The following is a 16,012-nucleotide window of genomic DNA, read 5'->3' as shown; positions in this document are numbered from 1 at the left end:
ACCAAAGGAAGATGTGCAGAGAACTACAACAGAGGGGTAGTGGAGCCCCTCAGGGCCCAGCAGTCATACCTGGCTGGGGAAGCAGGAAGGCTTCATGGAAGAGGTGGCTTCCCAGTGGAATGTGAGAGAGAAGAAGGCATTCAACAGACAGAGTGTCGTGGGGAAGTTATGCCGGGCAGAGGAAGTGACATGGAGGTGGGAAAGTGGGCAGAATGACCAGGGTTAACAAGGGTGCGATGTTGTTACTCACCCATCTGACCCCTTCCCTGCAGGGTGTGATCACAGTGCAGGGCCTGGTGGACCGTGAGAAGGGCGATTTCTATACCTTGACAGTGGTGGCAGATGACGGCGGCCCCAAGGTGGACTCCACTGTGGTGAGTGGGACCAGGGCGAGAGCCCCTCAGGTGCAGCCCCTCGCCGGCCATGACACTTCCAAACCCCCATCTTCCCCAGCCACCCAATGTATGGGCCAGGCAGTGGGCGAGGGTCTTGATAGCCTGAGACCTCGCCGTGTCCAGCCATGCCACACCTTCCCAGCAGGCTGGGCTAGGATGAGACCTCAGGCAGGGGGAGGGTGGCACTTCCAGAGACCACTGCCGGGAGTGGGGTCTGGAAGAGCCACAGACTGCTAACCATCTGCATCTTTGCCTTTTCTCTCGCTCCCCTCCTGCTGCTGCCTCTGCCTACAGAAGGTGAGTAGCCTGTGACTGGAGTTTCCCCTGTGCTGTTGGCTGTGGCCAGTGCTGGCCGGGCTCTGCCTGGCCCTGGACCTTCCCACCTCTCCCAGAGAGCAGGCACATGGACATGCCTGCAGCAGGCTCCCTCCCAGTGCCTCCACTTTCACACCCAAGTTCAGGCTCCTCTGGGGCATGTCCCCTGCCTCCAACTCTGCCCTCTGTGTCTTGCCTAGCTCCGGTAGGGTCTTGGGTCGGGAGAGCACTAGCAAAGGAGTCACTGGAAGACCACTGAGGCCTTGTCCCAGCTCCACTCCTCGCTGCCTGTGTGACACTGGCAAGCTGCTTAAAGTCTCTGTGCTTCCCTTCCTCGAGTCCAAAATGAAGGTCATGCTGGCATCCCTGCCATCCTCAGAGGATGTAATGGAAGCAGCAAGAGACTGCAGGCAGAAAGCCCTTTGTAAGCCAGTCCTGGAGGCAGGTGTGACTGCAGTGGGGCTCTGTCCTGATGCCTCAGCTGCTGCATCCATCAAGGGGACCCCCTCCCTCTCTTGGGGGTTGGTGCAAGCGTGTGGGGTGGGATGCACATTGCAGGGCCTGGGTGTGCTTAGGAAGGGGAGCCATGGGCACAGGTTTGTTGCTGCCCTTAGGACAGCCTCTAAGTAAAGGCACAGAAGACTACATGCTGGGGCCCCTGGGGGAGGGGAGCCCGCTGAGGTCAGAGGAGCCAGACAACATTCCTAGAAGAGACGGCCCAGCCTGAAGGGAGAGGCAGGCAGGGGAGCTCACGCCGGGGTTGCAATGGGAGTGGGTCCAGGACCAGCTACCTGAGAGAGGTCCATGGGATGGCATCCTGTGGTGATCCCAGAACACTTAGCCATCGATCTGGCCTGGACACTGGCCAGTTAGGTCAGCTACCATCTGGAGACCACCTGGGGCATCAGGCTCATCATCAGCCTTGGTTATAGCCACGTTGCCATGCCCTGCTGAGTCCCTGTCACATTAACCTAAAAAAGCTAGAAGCCAACTCAGTGTCCAAGCAAAGAGCTGAACACAATTTCTTGGGGTCCTTGGCCCCAAGGCTCCCTGGAGGTGCCCAGTTCTAGCGGCCCTGGTTGTGGCTGGGCCATACCTAAAGGCCTCCTCCATCCATGGGGCCAGCCTGGGGGTGAGTGAGGCTGTGATGGGCAAGGAGCCCCCACAGCTCCCCTCAGCTGTGGTCCCCAAGGGCAGCCGGTGAGCCAAGTGCTTGGGCAGTGAGTGCTGGGCCACCCGCATCCTGCCACTCTCAGCCAAGGGGCAGACACTCAGGGGTAAATTGGGACCCTCTTACTGAGCCTCACCCTCTTTATTCATACAATGGGCCCACCTGGCCCTCACACTGCAGGTGTTGCAAGAAGGCTGGGAGGAGAGGCCAGTGGGAGCCCAAGGGTGGCAGGGATGGCGAGAAGGCCCCCCTGCATGGACCTCCAGTCACTTCCTCGGCACGGCCAGCGAGGGCTTTGGAGCACACAATCCTACCTGTGCCCCCGTATTTCCACAGCGCTTTGCCCTCTTCCAGGTGGCAGGGTCCACCCGCTTTTGCTCTGCCCTGGCTTCTTCTGAGAGGCTCCCAGGGCCTGCTGCCCCAGATCCACCAGCCACGGTAGCCCCAAACACTGTTTGAGGTGCTAGGGTGGAGGCAGAGGAAGGGGCCCTTTAAAGGTGGAAACACTTCCTCTGCTGGGCCGGAACCCAAACCACAGCTCACCTCCACCTGGCTCCTCCCCGTCCCCAGCAGCCCTGGCCAGCCCTAGAAGGAGTGGTCAGGCAGACCAGAAGGGGCAAACTGGGTAGGGCACGGCTCTGCTATAAGAGCTTTTGAGTAAGCTCAGACCTTCAGCGCGTATGGGAGGGCAATGTGGACTGTGAGGCCCTGGGTGAAGACACAGACACCCATCTCATTCCCATAGGCCTGGGAACCTGTCCTCCTTCCTCACCCACTGAGGCCGATCCCCTTCCACTGGGAAGTCCAGCAGCCTCCTCACCCCTGCATTGCAGCCTCACTGTGATCAGAGCAGTAGTCACTGTGGGAACACCTGCTGTGTGCCAGGCACTAGGCTGGGTTCAGGCCACAGCAAGAAACCAAAATTAGACACACCCCCTGCCTTCCTAAGCGTACGATACAGTGAGGGAACGACATTGATCAAATGATCACAGCAGTAAATGCATGCCCTGAGAGAAAGCCTACAGTAAGGTGTCAGGGAACTAGAAGAGGGCTTCCCTGAGGAAGGGGCTCAAGCTGAGAGCGTCAGAATGCATGAGAGTTAATCCAGCCTAAAAAGGAAGAGCATTTCGGGCAGAGGGAGCAGCAAGCACAAAGGCCCTGTGGTGTGAGGAACCACGGTGAGTCTAAATGAGGCCTTAGCTAGAGTGAGGGTGTTTGGGAGGGATCCAATCACAAGGACCCTTGTCTGTTTTCACCCTGAGACCAGTGTGATAAGTATTGTTTTTCCCATTTCAAATGCGCGAAATGGGGCTCAGGGACCTCAGGGAACTCCATAGCAAAATTCATGACAGATGGGTAGAGTCTTGGCAAGAGAAATCATGAATGTCTGCCAGGCAGGAAGAGGGAACAGGGAAGAGTAGGTGCCACCCCTTCACTTTCTGTTTGCTCAGTTATTCCTCCCAACAGGTGTTCTCATTCTGATTTTCAGCTGAGGAAATGGAAAATCAGAGAGCTTGAATAACTTTTTCCAAAATCGCGCAACTCCTAAGTGGTTGGGTTGGCCCAGCTGCGAAGCCTGGGCTCGCTCCCCTATACTTCTGAGAGCTGCCTACAGATAGGGGAGTGTGGCCGGGACTGAGCAGTCAAACCTGTATAGTAGGGAGGATGACATGGAATTTCCTCTGCAGCATGCACAGGCTCAGCCGGCTCCCCATGAGTGCTGTGCAGAGTCAGCAGGGCCTGGGAGCCCCTGAACCCCATACCCAGGGAAGCAGAGAATGGGGTCTGGCCTGGGGCAGGGCAGTGGGAGAAGGCCTGTCCTGGGATACCTAAAACCTGAGCTCTTCCAGCTTCCCTCACGCCCTCATCAGTGAACCCCTGGGTACCTGTGATTCCAGCCACCTGTGGCCATCCATGGACTGGAGGCCTCACCCGCAACAGGCCTCCACTCTCCTGCCTCTCCACAAGAAGCCCGAGCCACAGACACAAAACAATATGCTCTTGCGTGCCATTTTTTGCATGCCTGGTTTTTATTTGACAGTCGGAAATAACATGCCTTCCCCATCTGCCCTTCTACCCACTGGCACCAAGCCACCTTGCAGCCCCCTCCTACTCCTGGGCCCATTTCCTTCCCTGTAAGCCCGAGGTTGCAAAGACACCTTCGGGAACTATCTGGCCACCAGATGGGTTTGGACAGCCCATACATAATTTTCTTCTCTAAATTTTATTACTCATCAGCCAATTTCACTTTAAAATCTAGATTCCTTATTTTTCATGAAAAACAGGAAGCTTTGCTCATGCTGGACCAGCATTCCTAGCCTCTGTCTGCTTTAGCCATGGCCTGGCTCTTCAGTTCTCCTGTCCCCACCACCTCTGACAGTCTCCCCACCAGGCCTCTTCCCTTGCCCTTTTGGCCAAGATTTGAGTGTGTCTATCTGCCACCCCACACCAATCAGACTGCTAGGAGCCATGGGCCCAGGGCTTCCTTTGTAAAGTCAGGATAGGCTTCAGTGGGCTCTGAGAGTTTGCTGATGTTCCAGAACTCACTGGGGATCTGGTCCCCACTGGACCCATGGTGGGACCCAGGTGTTTGGAGCCAGGGAGGGGAAGGAGGCTGTAGGTCTCCGACCGCGTTCACCCTCAGGTCTACATCACTGTGCTGGACGAGAATGACAACAGTCCCCGGTTTGACTTCATCTCCGACTCAGCGATCAGCATACCCGAAGACTGCCCCGTGGGCCAGCGAGTGGCTACTGTCAAGGCTCGGGACCCTGATGCTGGCAGCAATGGGCAGGTGGGCCACCGAGTGAAACAGCCGGGATCCACCATGTCAGCAGGGCTCCCACAGCTCCCACAGCTGGAGGGGCCTTCTGAGCCACCCCCATCACCAAGCACCAGGCTCTTCCAGTCTCTGCCCCTGCACTCACCCAGTCGGTGGTCAGGGAGAAGGGACAGAGCTGCCTCAGAGCTGTGCTGGCCGGTGGCCCTGCCTGGGTCACGTGAACATGGAGCCCAAAGGCCAGCCAAGGCTCAGCCCCGCAGTGAAGTTATTTTCTGGGTGACTCCTCCCCACGCAGCCCCAGCTCCCTGAGAGGACATGCTCGTCCTTCCTCCTGCTTCCCGGGCCCAGCCCCATGGCAGGAAGTGCTTGCCATCGCTCCAGATTTGGACACCCCAGAGTGCAGAGAAAGAAGTGATGAAACCCACCCGTGTTCACACAGCTTTCATCTTTTCCGTGCACTGGGCCGTGTGTTTGCAGGTGTTAGCATGGCTTACATAGTCTCAGGGGTCGAGGGATGCTGGCTTTGGAGACAAAAGTGTGTGGGTTCAGATCTCTGGCATTTGCAAGCTGTGTGACCTTGGCTGGTTGTTCCATGTTTCTGAGCCCCCTCTCTGTGAACTGAGAACAGCTGCTTTCTGTCAAGGCTGCTCTAAGAACCACGTAGAGTCCAGGTAACGCCGCAGCGTGTGCCCGCCTCAGCAGCGTGAGCACAATTCCCTCTACCCTGGGAAGACATCAGTGCCATGGGATTCATGCCCTGCTCTCCCAGGCCAGCATGCTGACATCCCCTAACCCCGGAACCTTCCATGGGTGCTACACTGCCTCCATGGGCCTGCATCCCCATTTTGAGGGAGATTAATCACTTCTGCATAAAACACTCTACTCCCAAATGCCCTTGCTGAACAGAAGGCCCAGGTGGGCAGGGGAGGACCAGGGAGTCCCCCTTAGCCCGACCTGGCCACGTCTCCTCCACACCTGCTCACCCCTCACCCTCTCTCCTCCCCACAGGTAGTCTTCTCCCTGGCCTCTGGCAACATCGCGGGCGCCTTTGAGATCGTCACCACCAATGACTCCATTGGCGAAGTGTTTGTGGCCAGGCCCCTGGACAGAGAGGAGCTGGACCACTACATCCTCAAGGTGGGGCCTGGCCTCCCTTGGGCCGAGAGACCACTGGCTAAGTGCCTAGACTGGTCACAACTCTCCATCTAGGAGAGAGCCCGTCCATCAGCACACTCTGGTGGTCAGTGCCCCTGCTGTCACCCCTCGGGGCCAAGAGCACAGTGAGGCCGATCCAGGATAGGGAAACCTGGGAGGGACCTTAGATGCCCAGGAGGAGGCAGCTGAGGTGTCTTCCCCTGTTGTAAGAGCCAGGAGGATGAGGGAGAGCCTGGTGGAGCTGAGAAGGCCCCAACTCTTCTACAAATACAGTGTGGCCTTGGACAGGTTATTAACTCTGGGCCTCATTTTCCCCACCTGTGCAATGTACAAAAAGATCCCCATCTGGCCTGCCCTATGGAGGGAAGAAACAAGTGCAGGCGTGAGGAGCCACGAAGGCTATCATTATTGCAGAATGGCCGTGGCTGGGATGTTTGCCGAGGGCTTTCTGGGGACCTCAGGGCTGCACTTCTGCAAGGGGCTGAGCTCCTGCAGCACTTACGACTGCATCAGGGCTCCCAGGAACAGGCTCAGCCTATGGTTAGGGCACCAGCTCATTGCTGATAATATTACTTGAGGCTCTTTTCCTGTTTGCCAGAGATCATGGGACAGAGTGCATGGGACAGAGGCCTTTGAAGCTAAAGGCAGGAGCCTTGGGTCAGGTTGCAGGCCCAGGGTCATGGTCAAAGGCTGGCACAGCCCAGAATACAGTCAGAGGTAGGTCAGGAGGTCAAGGCTTAGGTACATGCTAATCAAATTCCAAATGAGGATCCCAAGTCAGACAACGATTGGGCAAGAATCATTTGCAGCATGGGGCAGAAGGTGAAGGCTTTGGGGAGAGCCCAGGGCTGCCAAGCCACCGGGGGGTGCTCAGTGAGTCTCTCTGCCCTCCCAAATGCTTCCCACTAATTGCACAGTCCTTTTGGACTCCATATTCTTGATCCTGCTTGCCACCCTTTAGCCCTGACTCCAGTTGCCCTCCTCCTTGCAGGTTGTGGCTTCTGACCGAGGCACCCCTCCACGGAAGAAGGACCACATCCTGCAGGTGACCATCCTAGATGTCAATGACAACCCTCCAGTCATCGAGAGCCCCTTTGGATACAATGTCAGTGTGAATGAGGTGAGAGCAGCCCCAGGGCCCATATAGCTGGACATCTGGGGAGACGTGGGCATGAGCCAACCATGCAGCACCTGTTTAAATGTCTGCCAGTCCCACTGGTCCCTCAGATCTCACGGATGGGAACTGTGGCTCATTCATAATGATATCCCTGATTTCTAGCCCAGATCCTAGAACACAGTATCTTTTTGGAGTAGAGGAGAAGAGAAAAGAGGAAAAGAAGAAAGTTGCCTTTCACCAGACAGGAAACTGAGGTTTACCCCGGGAGCTTGCCTTTTTAAAACATGTATTTATTATTTAGCCCTAAGACTGAGCCACTCCAATCTGCCCTGGCATTGCTGGGTATCATGCCAGGTTGGACGTTCATGAAGGCAGGATGGCACGTGGCCAGAGTCTAGCTCTCAGGCCAGACTCCCTTGCTTCAGCCCACTGATTGGCTGTGTGGACTTGCACACATTCCTTCCCTGCACCTCAGTTTTCTCATCTGTAAATGGGATGATGATACCAGTACCTAACTCGCAGGGCTGGAGAGAGGACCCAGTGAGTTAACGCAGGCCCCAGCATATCGGAGGTGCTCACAGAATGTTTGCTGCCATCAACCTTATTATCTCCATCATGGCTCCGGGGTAGATGCAGCAAAGCTTTCGGCAGGTACAGGGGGAGCCTTTGGGCTACAGGAGCAGGTGCTAGACTGTGCCCCAATGCCTCGAGTCCAAAATGATCGCTCTCCTGCTCTCCTCCCAGAACGTGGGTGGAGGTACTGCTGTGGTCCAGGTGAGAGCCACTGACCGTGACATCGGGATCAACAGTGTCCTGTCCTACTACATCACTGGGGGCAACAAGGACATGACCTTCCGCATGGATCGCGTCAGCGGTGAGATCGCCACACGGCCCGCCCCGCCTGACCGCGAGCGCCAGAGCTTCTACCACCTGGTGGTCACTGTGGAGGACGAGGGCACCCCCACCCTGTCGGTGAGCGAGGGGGGTGGCCAGTGGCCACAGGGAGGAGCACTTGGGCCAGAGCGGCTCCGCCTCCGAGTGAGGGGAACAAGATGGGTGGGAATGGAATTCCACACAGCGGGTGAATCCTTGACAACTCTTTCATCGTGCCTTTAGTCCATCTGCCCAAGATGGCCTCCCCTTATGGAGGCCTATTGCATGCAAAGCTGGGGTGCTAGTTTGCCCTCCTGAGTCTACAGCTACTCAGAAGCTCTGTTTAGTCCTCTTTTCTCTCACAGAGCAGCTCTATGGGGTGGCACAGCTTGAGCCTCTGTATTGGGGCCTGGCCCAGGGAACAAGCTGGTATGAATCTAGCCCCCACTTCACTTGCCCACCTGTGCACTGTGAGGCCACACCAATGTGCATGGTGGTGTGTTACGGAAAGGGTGCCTCTCTGGCCCTCTTCCCCTACGTTGTGTGGTGTGGCATGCTGTCACACATCAGGGTGGGAAGGGACTGGTGTCTGTGGTTCACACTGATGCTCGAATGAATGGGGCCACAGCCCAAGGCAATGTTCAAAGTTTGCCAGGTTAGAGAAGGACTTGTGGGCCTCAGGGGCTGGATGGAGATCTCTAGGAGGTAATGAGCTGTATTGGGAGTGGCTTATAAACTGAGAGTAGGAAATTTGGAGTCAGGAGCACTGTGGCTGGCTGCATGATTTTGAGCAAGTCAGAACCTCTCAGCATATTGCTTTTGTCTTCTGCAAAAGGGAGATAATATCTACCTCACAGGTGTTGTTTGGGGAATCAAATTAGCTCATGTCTGTGGAAGCACTTGGTAAACCATGAGGAGGAAGAGGACTGTTATTAGTTCTCTATTGCCATAATAATGCTGCCTTACAAACCAAACAAAGCAGAGGTGTAAAACAATAACCACATAGTTAGCGCTAATCCCACAGGCTGGCAATCTGGACATGGCTTCACCGGGTAGTTCTTCTGGTCTCAGCTGGGCCCCTGCATTTGTGTGTGGGCAGCTGCCTGTCAACAGGGCGCTATGCTTCTGAGGGTCGGCTGGCTAGCAGCTGGGGTGACAGGGACAACTCATCCTCCAGAAGGCTAGCCCGCGCCTGTTCCTATGGGACTGGAAAGTGTCCAGAAGAGACAGCAGAGGCATGCAAGGCCTCTTGAGTCCCTGGCTTGGAACTGCACAAGGTCACTTCTACCACAGCCTGTTGGCCAAAGCAAGTCACAAGGCCAGCTCAGACTCAAGCTATGGGAAAACAAACTCTACCTTCTGAAGGAATGAGCTACAAAGTCGCACTGCAAAGAGTGTGGTTACAAGGAAGGTAAAGAGTTCAGGGACAGTTTTGTAATCTGTCTCCTGGAAGGACCCTGATTGCAAATGAGGCCTCAGCTCTGTCCCTCTCACAGCAGGTTAGACCCCTCCCCTTTGACAGCAGCATTTTGGGAGGCGAGGTCACACCAGGTCTAGGCAGGGCTCTTTATCTGGAGCTTCTCTCGAGATGTTGGTCCAATAACTCCAGGAACTTGGATTGGGCCAATAATCCCAGGAACCCCCACCCCCACCACTACATTCTGAGGAGTCCAGGAAATGGGACTGACTCTGGGCACCCCTGTGGGCATCCTTAGACCCACGGCTACGCAGTGTCATCACTAGCTACCTCAGTCATTCACACCCAGTGGGCTAAACAGGGGCACATTTATAGGACACGTGTCACTCACTGGGCAGGGTGGGGCTGGGGCAGAGATGGGTATCATTTACTGTGTTAACGTGGCAGGACCCGGTGTCGACATAACCCTCCCCACTGCATCTGGCTTCAGGGTGGATCGTCTTGGTCATCCCTTCAATAGCATTTGTGAAGTAACAGAAACTGAACTATGGAGCCACAAAGAATCAAAATGCATTTTCCCACAGAGCAAAAATTCTACAGAGAATGTGGATTTCAGGCTCGGTGGTATCAGAGCTCATGTTTCTTGGCCTTTCCCTCATGGTGGCAAGATAGCTACTATAACTCCAGGCACCAAGTCAGCATCCAAGGCAGGAAGATGGCAAAAAGATGGCAAAGGGCTATGGCAGCTACTTCTGCCCTTTTATCAGGAAAGCAACAGGTTTCCCAGAACCACCCTCCAGAGTGCTGCTTGTGTCTCCTTGGCCAGAAGTGGCTCACGTGGGCACCCTAGCTGCAAGGGAGGTTGGAAAAAATGAGGGACAGGATTATTATGGTCAGCATATTACTTGGGGGCCAGATATATCACTGCCCACACAAAAGCAGGCCTCTGTCAGTGAGGAAGAAGTGGAGAATGGATTTGGGGGGGGTATCTGACAGCATTTGCCACACTGCCTTCCCTAATCCTAATGCAGGCCAGCCAACGCACCACCCCTACTCCCCACCCACACTCCAACCCCTACAGTCCTACGGTCTCTCAGGGAGGCCATGGGTGGGATCCAGAACATTCTAAGACCCTGCAGTTTGTAGGCAAAATCAGACTTCCTTTGGGTCCCCAGAATAAATGGGAACTGAAAAAATGGAAAATCACCCTGGCCACAATTAATCACCCAGAATGCATGGTCCACTATCCAAGCAACCCTTTAAAATCTTGGGATTTATCCCCATGGCTAAAAAGAGTTTCCAACTGCTGGCCAAACCCTCTGCAGGGACCCATCCCAGCCCCTCGGGGACCATAAGCATTCCCTCCTCACATGTCAGCCCCTGACATTCTGGCTCTCGTTGAAGCAGGGCTCAGCCCACACCAGCTCCCTGGTGAGAGCATGGGAAGCTGGATGGCATCTGCCCTGCTCATCCTGGTCATCACCAACTCTGCTCCCTGAGGCCCCAGAAAACTCCCTCAGGATGACTAGGACCAGAGACCCTGAGGCCATCCATCTCCAGGGGAATATATATGGGGCTTCCTGGGCTGAACCATGATGCTTTCTTCCAGGCCATAATATAAACAGCAACAGGTACCAACTTGAAAGATTTATAGGAAAACAATTTTAAGTCGAAAAGAATTCATCCCTCTTCAGTTTTTTTCCCCCTGCTTCTCCAAGTTGGGAAAATACTCCTATCATTTGGTTTTTGCAGGGGACACCTCAGTAAAGAATTGCAGTGACCATAGGGACATAGAGAAACTAGCACTAAAGCATATTCATTCATTCACTCATTCATTCAGCCATTATTCCCTGAATGGCCACTATGTGCCAGGCACTGGAGATACAGAAATGAAGAAAATGTGATCTGTGGCCTGAAGAAATGAAGTTGATTAAGGGAGGCAATGAAAACACCGGTGTGCAATGGGGTATTGAGAAGGGCTTGGGGAAGGCTTCCTGGAGGAGGTGACACCTGGGCTGAGTCTTGTTGGTCAGTCTTGGACAGCACAGCCAAGAAAGAAGTACATTCTGGGGTTCAACCTGCACAAAGGCTGAAGAGCAAGCAATAATCAGGGGTGGGTTCTGGGAGCCACAGGTGGTTTAGGCCTGGGGCTGCTTCCAGGGCCAAGGGCAGGACGCTCTATTTCCATATCCTCCCAGGACAGTCTATATGAAGCTTACCACAAGGGCTGCTCCCACTGCCTTCTCAAGAACCCCCACTGCTGCCTCCATGCCTAGCCGAGCCAAGGTGGGGAGAGGGCAGAGCTAGCAAGCAGGGGTCCACAGCCCACAGTGCCCACCAGGGTAGCTTGCCTCCAAGGAGCACTGGACCCTTGAAGATTTGTTTCCACTGACCAGACCCTCACCTTTGGGCAGTAAACCCCTCAGGGTTATGAATATCCCCAAGAGCAGGGCCCTTCTCTGCCACTGGGCAGATTTCACCGGATGCATGTGTGAGGAAGGAGCATTGTCCCAGCCCCTCCCAGAGCAACCAGAGACCTGAGCAGCTTGCAGCCAACCACCCTGAGATTCCAGGAATGGCTGCCACAGTCTAATAGGTGAGAGAGCAGCTGCTACCCTGCATAGATCTGTCCAGAGAAACCCAGCAGGCCCACTTGCCATCCTTTTATTCCCACTGCAGTTATCTGCCTGGCTTCAAGATGGCCCTCACTGGCTCAGGATCAACCTTGCTAAAGGACAAGGGCATGAAATATTCATTCATTTGTTCATCCAACACCAAGTATGTGTGAGGCCTGTACTACAGGCCAGGACACCAGAGATACATCAGACACAGGTCTGCCCTCCAGGAGCCTACAATCTGGTGGGGGAAGACACATATACCGGAGAGCTGACACTGTGATGCGGTAGAGTGCTAGGAGCCTGGAAACCAGGGCAGGTTTTCCGGAGGAGGCATCATTTGCATCCCTGTCTGGAAAGATGAGGCTCCCTAAGCAGGGGGCCTGGTATTCGGCTGCTAAGACCCTCCCCAGAGCCAAGAGAAATTATCTGAGTCCCTCCAGCTCTACTTTTCTCCCTGGGACCCTTGTCCCCCCAGTTTCCTGAGAGCCGGACATTCCTGCAAACAGCTTAGGCCACCTCCACCCAGCCTCAGGTATCACCCGAACTTGGAACAGCTGTGCTGCAAGGGGTATCCAGGCCAGCCCCAGGCCCGCCACACAATGGTGTGCCACTGCCCAGGGGGGAGTCATTGTGCAGCCTCATCCCCTGCCTAGCTCCAGGCCATGGGCAGACAGGCCAGGCTTGGGGGAGGGGTCTAAGTGGTTGTCAGGGAGGCCCCTACAAAGGAAGAGCTGGGCTCAGGGAGGAAGCACGGAAGGTAACTGGGAGGTCAGGAGTTAGCCCAGCCTCAGAGGCACTTGGCAGCGGGGTGGAGACGGAGGGCGGGCTTGACTGTGGCCTCCCTCCCACGTGAATTGTAGCCAGCTGATAATACTATTCCAGATAAGAAGCCCTGGCTTCTCAGGCTGGTGAGGACATGCAGAAGTCACCTATCCAGGCAGGACAGAAATCTCCCACGGCCCCCTTCTGGTATGCAAGTCCCCAGCAGCGGCCCCATGACGGTCTATGAGCTGGGGATACTGCTCTTGGCAGCGCACCTCATGTCTTTAGAGCAGAGGCCCCTTCTGTTTATTAGACTTGGACCCTGCTATTGTGAAGCTGCTTCCCCTGGCTTGAGATCAGAAGGTCCCAGCCTGGCCCTCACGTTCTGTGGCACCAAGGAGGCTGGCCTTCCCTGACCCAGCACAAGCACATCCAGACCCCTTGGCCTGGCTTCTTGAGGGATGTTCCGCGGCTGCCCACATGCTCCACATACAACTGGCTAAGTTCCTCCGAGAGACCCTGGGGCTCAGCTGCTGGGCGTCTCTCCCTTCCCCATCCCCTAATGCAAGCAAGAGGGGCGCATGGGCCACTGTGCCTGTCAGGAGTCCTCTAGCTCCACAGTTGGCAGGCAGAAAAGGGGGTGGCAGGAGCCGATGTGGAAGGAGCCTGCCCATCAACAGCAGCGTCTTCTGGACCCAGAGAAGGCCCCGGCCAGGGCAGGCAGAGCACAGATAGGAATGTTTCTGGTGTGCAGTACAGTGGAGCCCTGGACCTGTGGGCACAAGTTCATCTCCCAGAGCCCTGGCATGTACTCTAAGCAAGTCCAAGGTGAAGGCCAAGCCAGGTCCTGGCCCATAACACCACTCCATTCAGTGAGGAGAAAGCAGGAGACCCAGGGTTTAGTCGTAGTCCCACCATTTACTTGTTTTGACAAGACACAGACCTTTCAGAACCTCTATTACCCTATGTGTTAAATGGCAGCAATAAAATCTCCCAGGGTTTTCAGGGAAGGGGGTGGATCAAACAAGTAATAACACATGTGAAAGTGTGTTGGAAAGCACCAAGGATTATAACAGAAAAGGCCAAGAGACAGCATGCATGCTGCCACTTCCCTCTCCTGTGCCCCAGGCGGACACGGCTATCTATCTCGGCACTTTCTCACCAAGCTATATTGATCATTCAGAATCCCTCTCAACACATTCCAGGAAGCAGTACCAATAGATCAGAATTACAAAACAAAAGAAGAAAAAGAAACGCCTGCCCCGAGGCTTGCACAAGATGAGGGCATTATTGCCATTGAGGAGTTCCCACTAGCCCTAGATAAAGCTGCTGGGAGGCAGAGCTGATGGAAAGTCAGAGGGGGCCCCACGCACTGTGAGAGGTTCTGAGAACAGAGCCTGGCATCTGGGGCAGCCCATCACCCAGAAGCAATGTGTCAGTTATCAGCTTTGCAGCAAGGTCCAAAGCCCAGGCTATTGCTGGACCCTGCTCTCCCGGAACTCACAGGGTAGTTAGGGCAACGTAGCATCCACGGGTGAAGAGAAGCAGCAATGCAAAGCAGGGAATGCCCAGGGAATGGGCCAGGTGGCCTGTGCTATCTGTGGGTTGGGGTCCATGCTCAGCTGGGTTGTGGCTGGGCTTCAAGAGGCCTTTGTTCCCAGCATCCTGGTTAGCAACCCCAGTTCCTCTTTTGTGCATTGCAGCTCCCTGAGCAAACGTTAACCCAGCCCCCAGCACAGTCAGGCCAGCCTTGGGGAAGGCCTCATTCTTGAGGTAGGACCCCAGGGGCCAAGTTGGTGCAGGGTGGTGACGGGACCCTTGCAACCCCCCATCCCACCACAAACTCCCAAGTCCACCCCGCGAGGAGCACCCCCTGAAGAAGGCCATGTTATCAGCCCCTCGGCCCAGGCCCTGGGCATGTAGTGGGAGCTCTGGTCAGGCAGGAGTCTTTTGAAAAGCAGGTCCCGGGGTTCCTGCACATCCACCCCAGCGCCCAGCGCCCATCGCCACGGACTCCCCCAGGCAGGGCCAGCCTGCCCACCAAAAGTCACCAGTGGCCTCCATGGTGTGTTTTTAGGGAGTGCTGAGCTACGTCAGTAAAACCCTCCGAATGGTGCTTTCAATTCCATTCCCTCAGCCTCTCCCTGGGAGGGAATAAAGGCAGGAAGTCTCTATTAAAATGTGAATGTCGGGAGATAGGTAAGATGGCCCTTAATTCCTGATTGATCTCCTAACAATGAATTAGTTCTTAAAAGCACGGATTTCCCTCTCAGGGCCTCAGACTGTGCCAGGAATCCAGCGCTCCAGGAGCCTCCTGCCCCAGCCCCACCCTGCCCCAGCCCCTAGTGCTCCTCCTGCCCCTTGGAAGCGCCATGTTCTCCCACCCAGCTCTCCCATGCACCCCAGCCCATAGCCACCAGGGCTGGCATCAGAGGCATGACCATCCCGGGCAACTCAGAGGGTGGCTCCAGCAGTCTGCCCCTCCCCAGCAGCAGCAGGGTGGGCGTCCCTAGTGCGCTGCAGGCAGGGCCTGTGGCCATGGATGAAGATGGAACTGGGAGCTCAGAGTAAATTTCGCTGAAAACAGGAAACCACAAAGCCCAGATGCGTTCAGCTGTAAAAGGGTCCAGAGAAGAGAGGGCAGGGCCGCACGCCGCAGGAAGCTGGGGAGGAAGTGCGGCAGCTGCTCTGCTGCGGGCCGCCTCCCTCTCCACACAGCAGCAGCCAGGCCTGGGGTCTGGCAGCCTAATTCTTAGAAGTTGTCTCTGCCTCGAGGTCAGAAGCTGAGGGCTGGGGCCAGGCCAGCCTCCCCAGAGGGCAGGGCACGCTCTTCCTGAGTTGGGACGTGGGCTGGAATCTGGGCTGTGGGCTTGTCCTTCAACTCCAGGGACAGCAGGTGTCCTGTCCCCACTCCTGCCCTGCAGGCCCCCATGAGTTGTGAAAAACACACCCTCTTTCCTTCATTCTTTCTTTTTAAAATCTGCTTTGAGGCAAAGTCTTGCTCCGTCCCCCAGGCTGGAGTGTAGTGGCTTGAACACAGCTCACAGCAGCCTTGAACACCTGGGCTTAAGTGGTCCTCCCACCTCAGCCCTGCAAAGTGCTGGGATGACAGGTGTGTGCCACCGTGCCCAGCCAGCAACCCTTCCTATGGCAGCTGGCATCAAGCATTGTGGTGACCAGAGGGAATAAAAGAAGGGACCCCCCCTCCACCCAGGTACAAAGGAGAAGCCAGGCTTTGGGCATTCTGGCCACTTGAGGTGTCAGCCCCACCTCCGGGCCTATGTTTGCCCTCTCCTCAAGGCCCCCAGCCCAGCCCAGACCGAGCAGAGGTGCTCAGTGGACCATTCCTTTGGGCCGAACTGGGGGACTTGGAAGCAGGGCCATGTGTCCAGGTGGGGTTCCTGGCT

The 16,012-nt window shown here is 55.7% G+C and overlaps 1 protein-coding gene across 3 annotated transcripts in view; it reads left to right on the top strand.

Moving 5' to 3' along the window:
- Nucleotides 1-2,851: 2,851 nt before the first annotated feature.
- LOC102116847 (cadherin-23) overlaps nucleotides 2,852-16,012 on the top strand; it is a 77,822-nt gene continuing 64,661 nt past the window's right edge. For 2 of the 3 annotated variants that reach the window (XM_074001871.1, XM_074001870.1), the window contains exons 1-5: nucleotides 2,852-3,059; nucleotides 4,526-4,675; nucleotides 5,672-5,800; nucleotides 6,810-6,938; nucleotides 7,680-7,907. In XM_074001871.1, coding sequence (XP_073857972.1) covers nucleotides 7,782-7,907 — 126 coding nt within the window. In that variant the 5' untranslated portion in view covers nucleotides 2,852-3,059; nucleotides 4,526-4,675; nucleotides 5,672-5,800; nucleotides 6,810-6,938; nucleotides 7,680-7,781. Of the gene's footprint in view, nucleotides 3,060-4,520; nucleotides 4,676-5,671; nucleotides 5,801-6,809; nucleotides 6,939-7,679; nucleotides 7,908-16,012 lie in introns of those variants that run through there. The other variant, XM_005565588.5, reaches the window with a different exon arrangement.

This window comes from Macaca fascicularis, chromosome 9 (assembly GCF_037993035.2).
Source record: "Macaca fascicularis isolate 582-1 chromosome 9, T2T-MFA8v1.1".
NCBI lineage: Eukaryota > Metazoa > Chordata > Mammalia > Primates > Cercopithecidae > Macaca > Macaca fascicularis.
The sequence above is the reverse complement of the archived record's forward strand: the minus strand, read 5'-3'. Positions and strand labels throughout refer to the sequence as shown.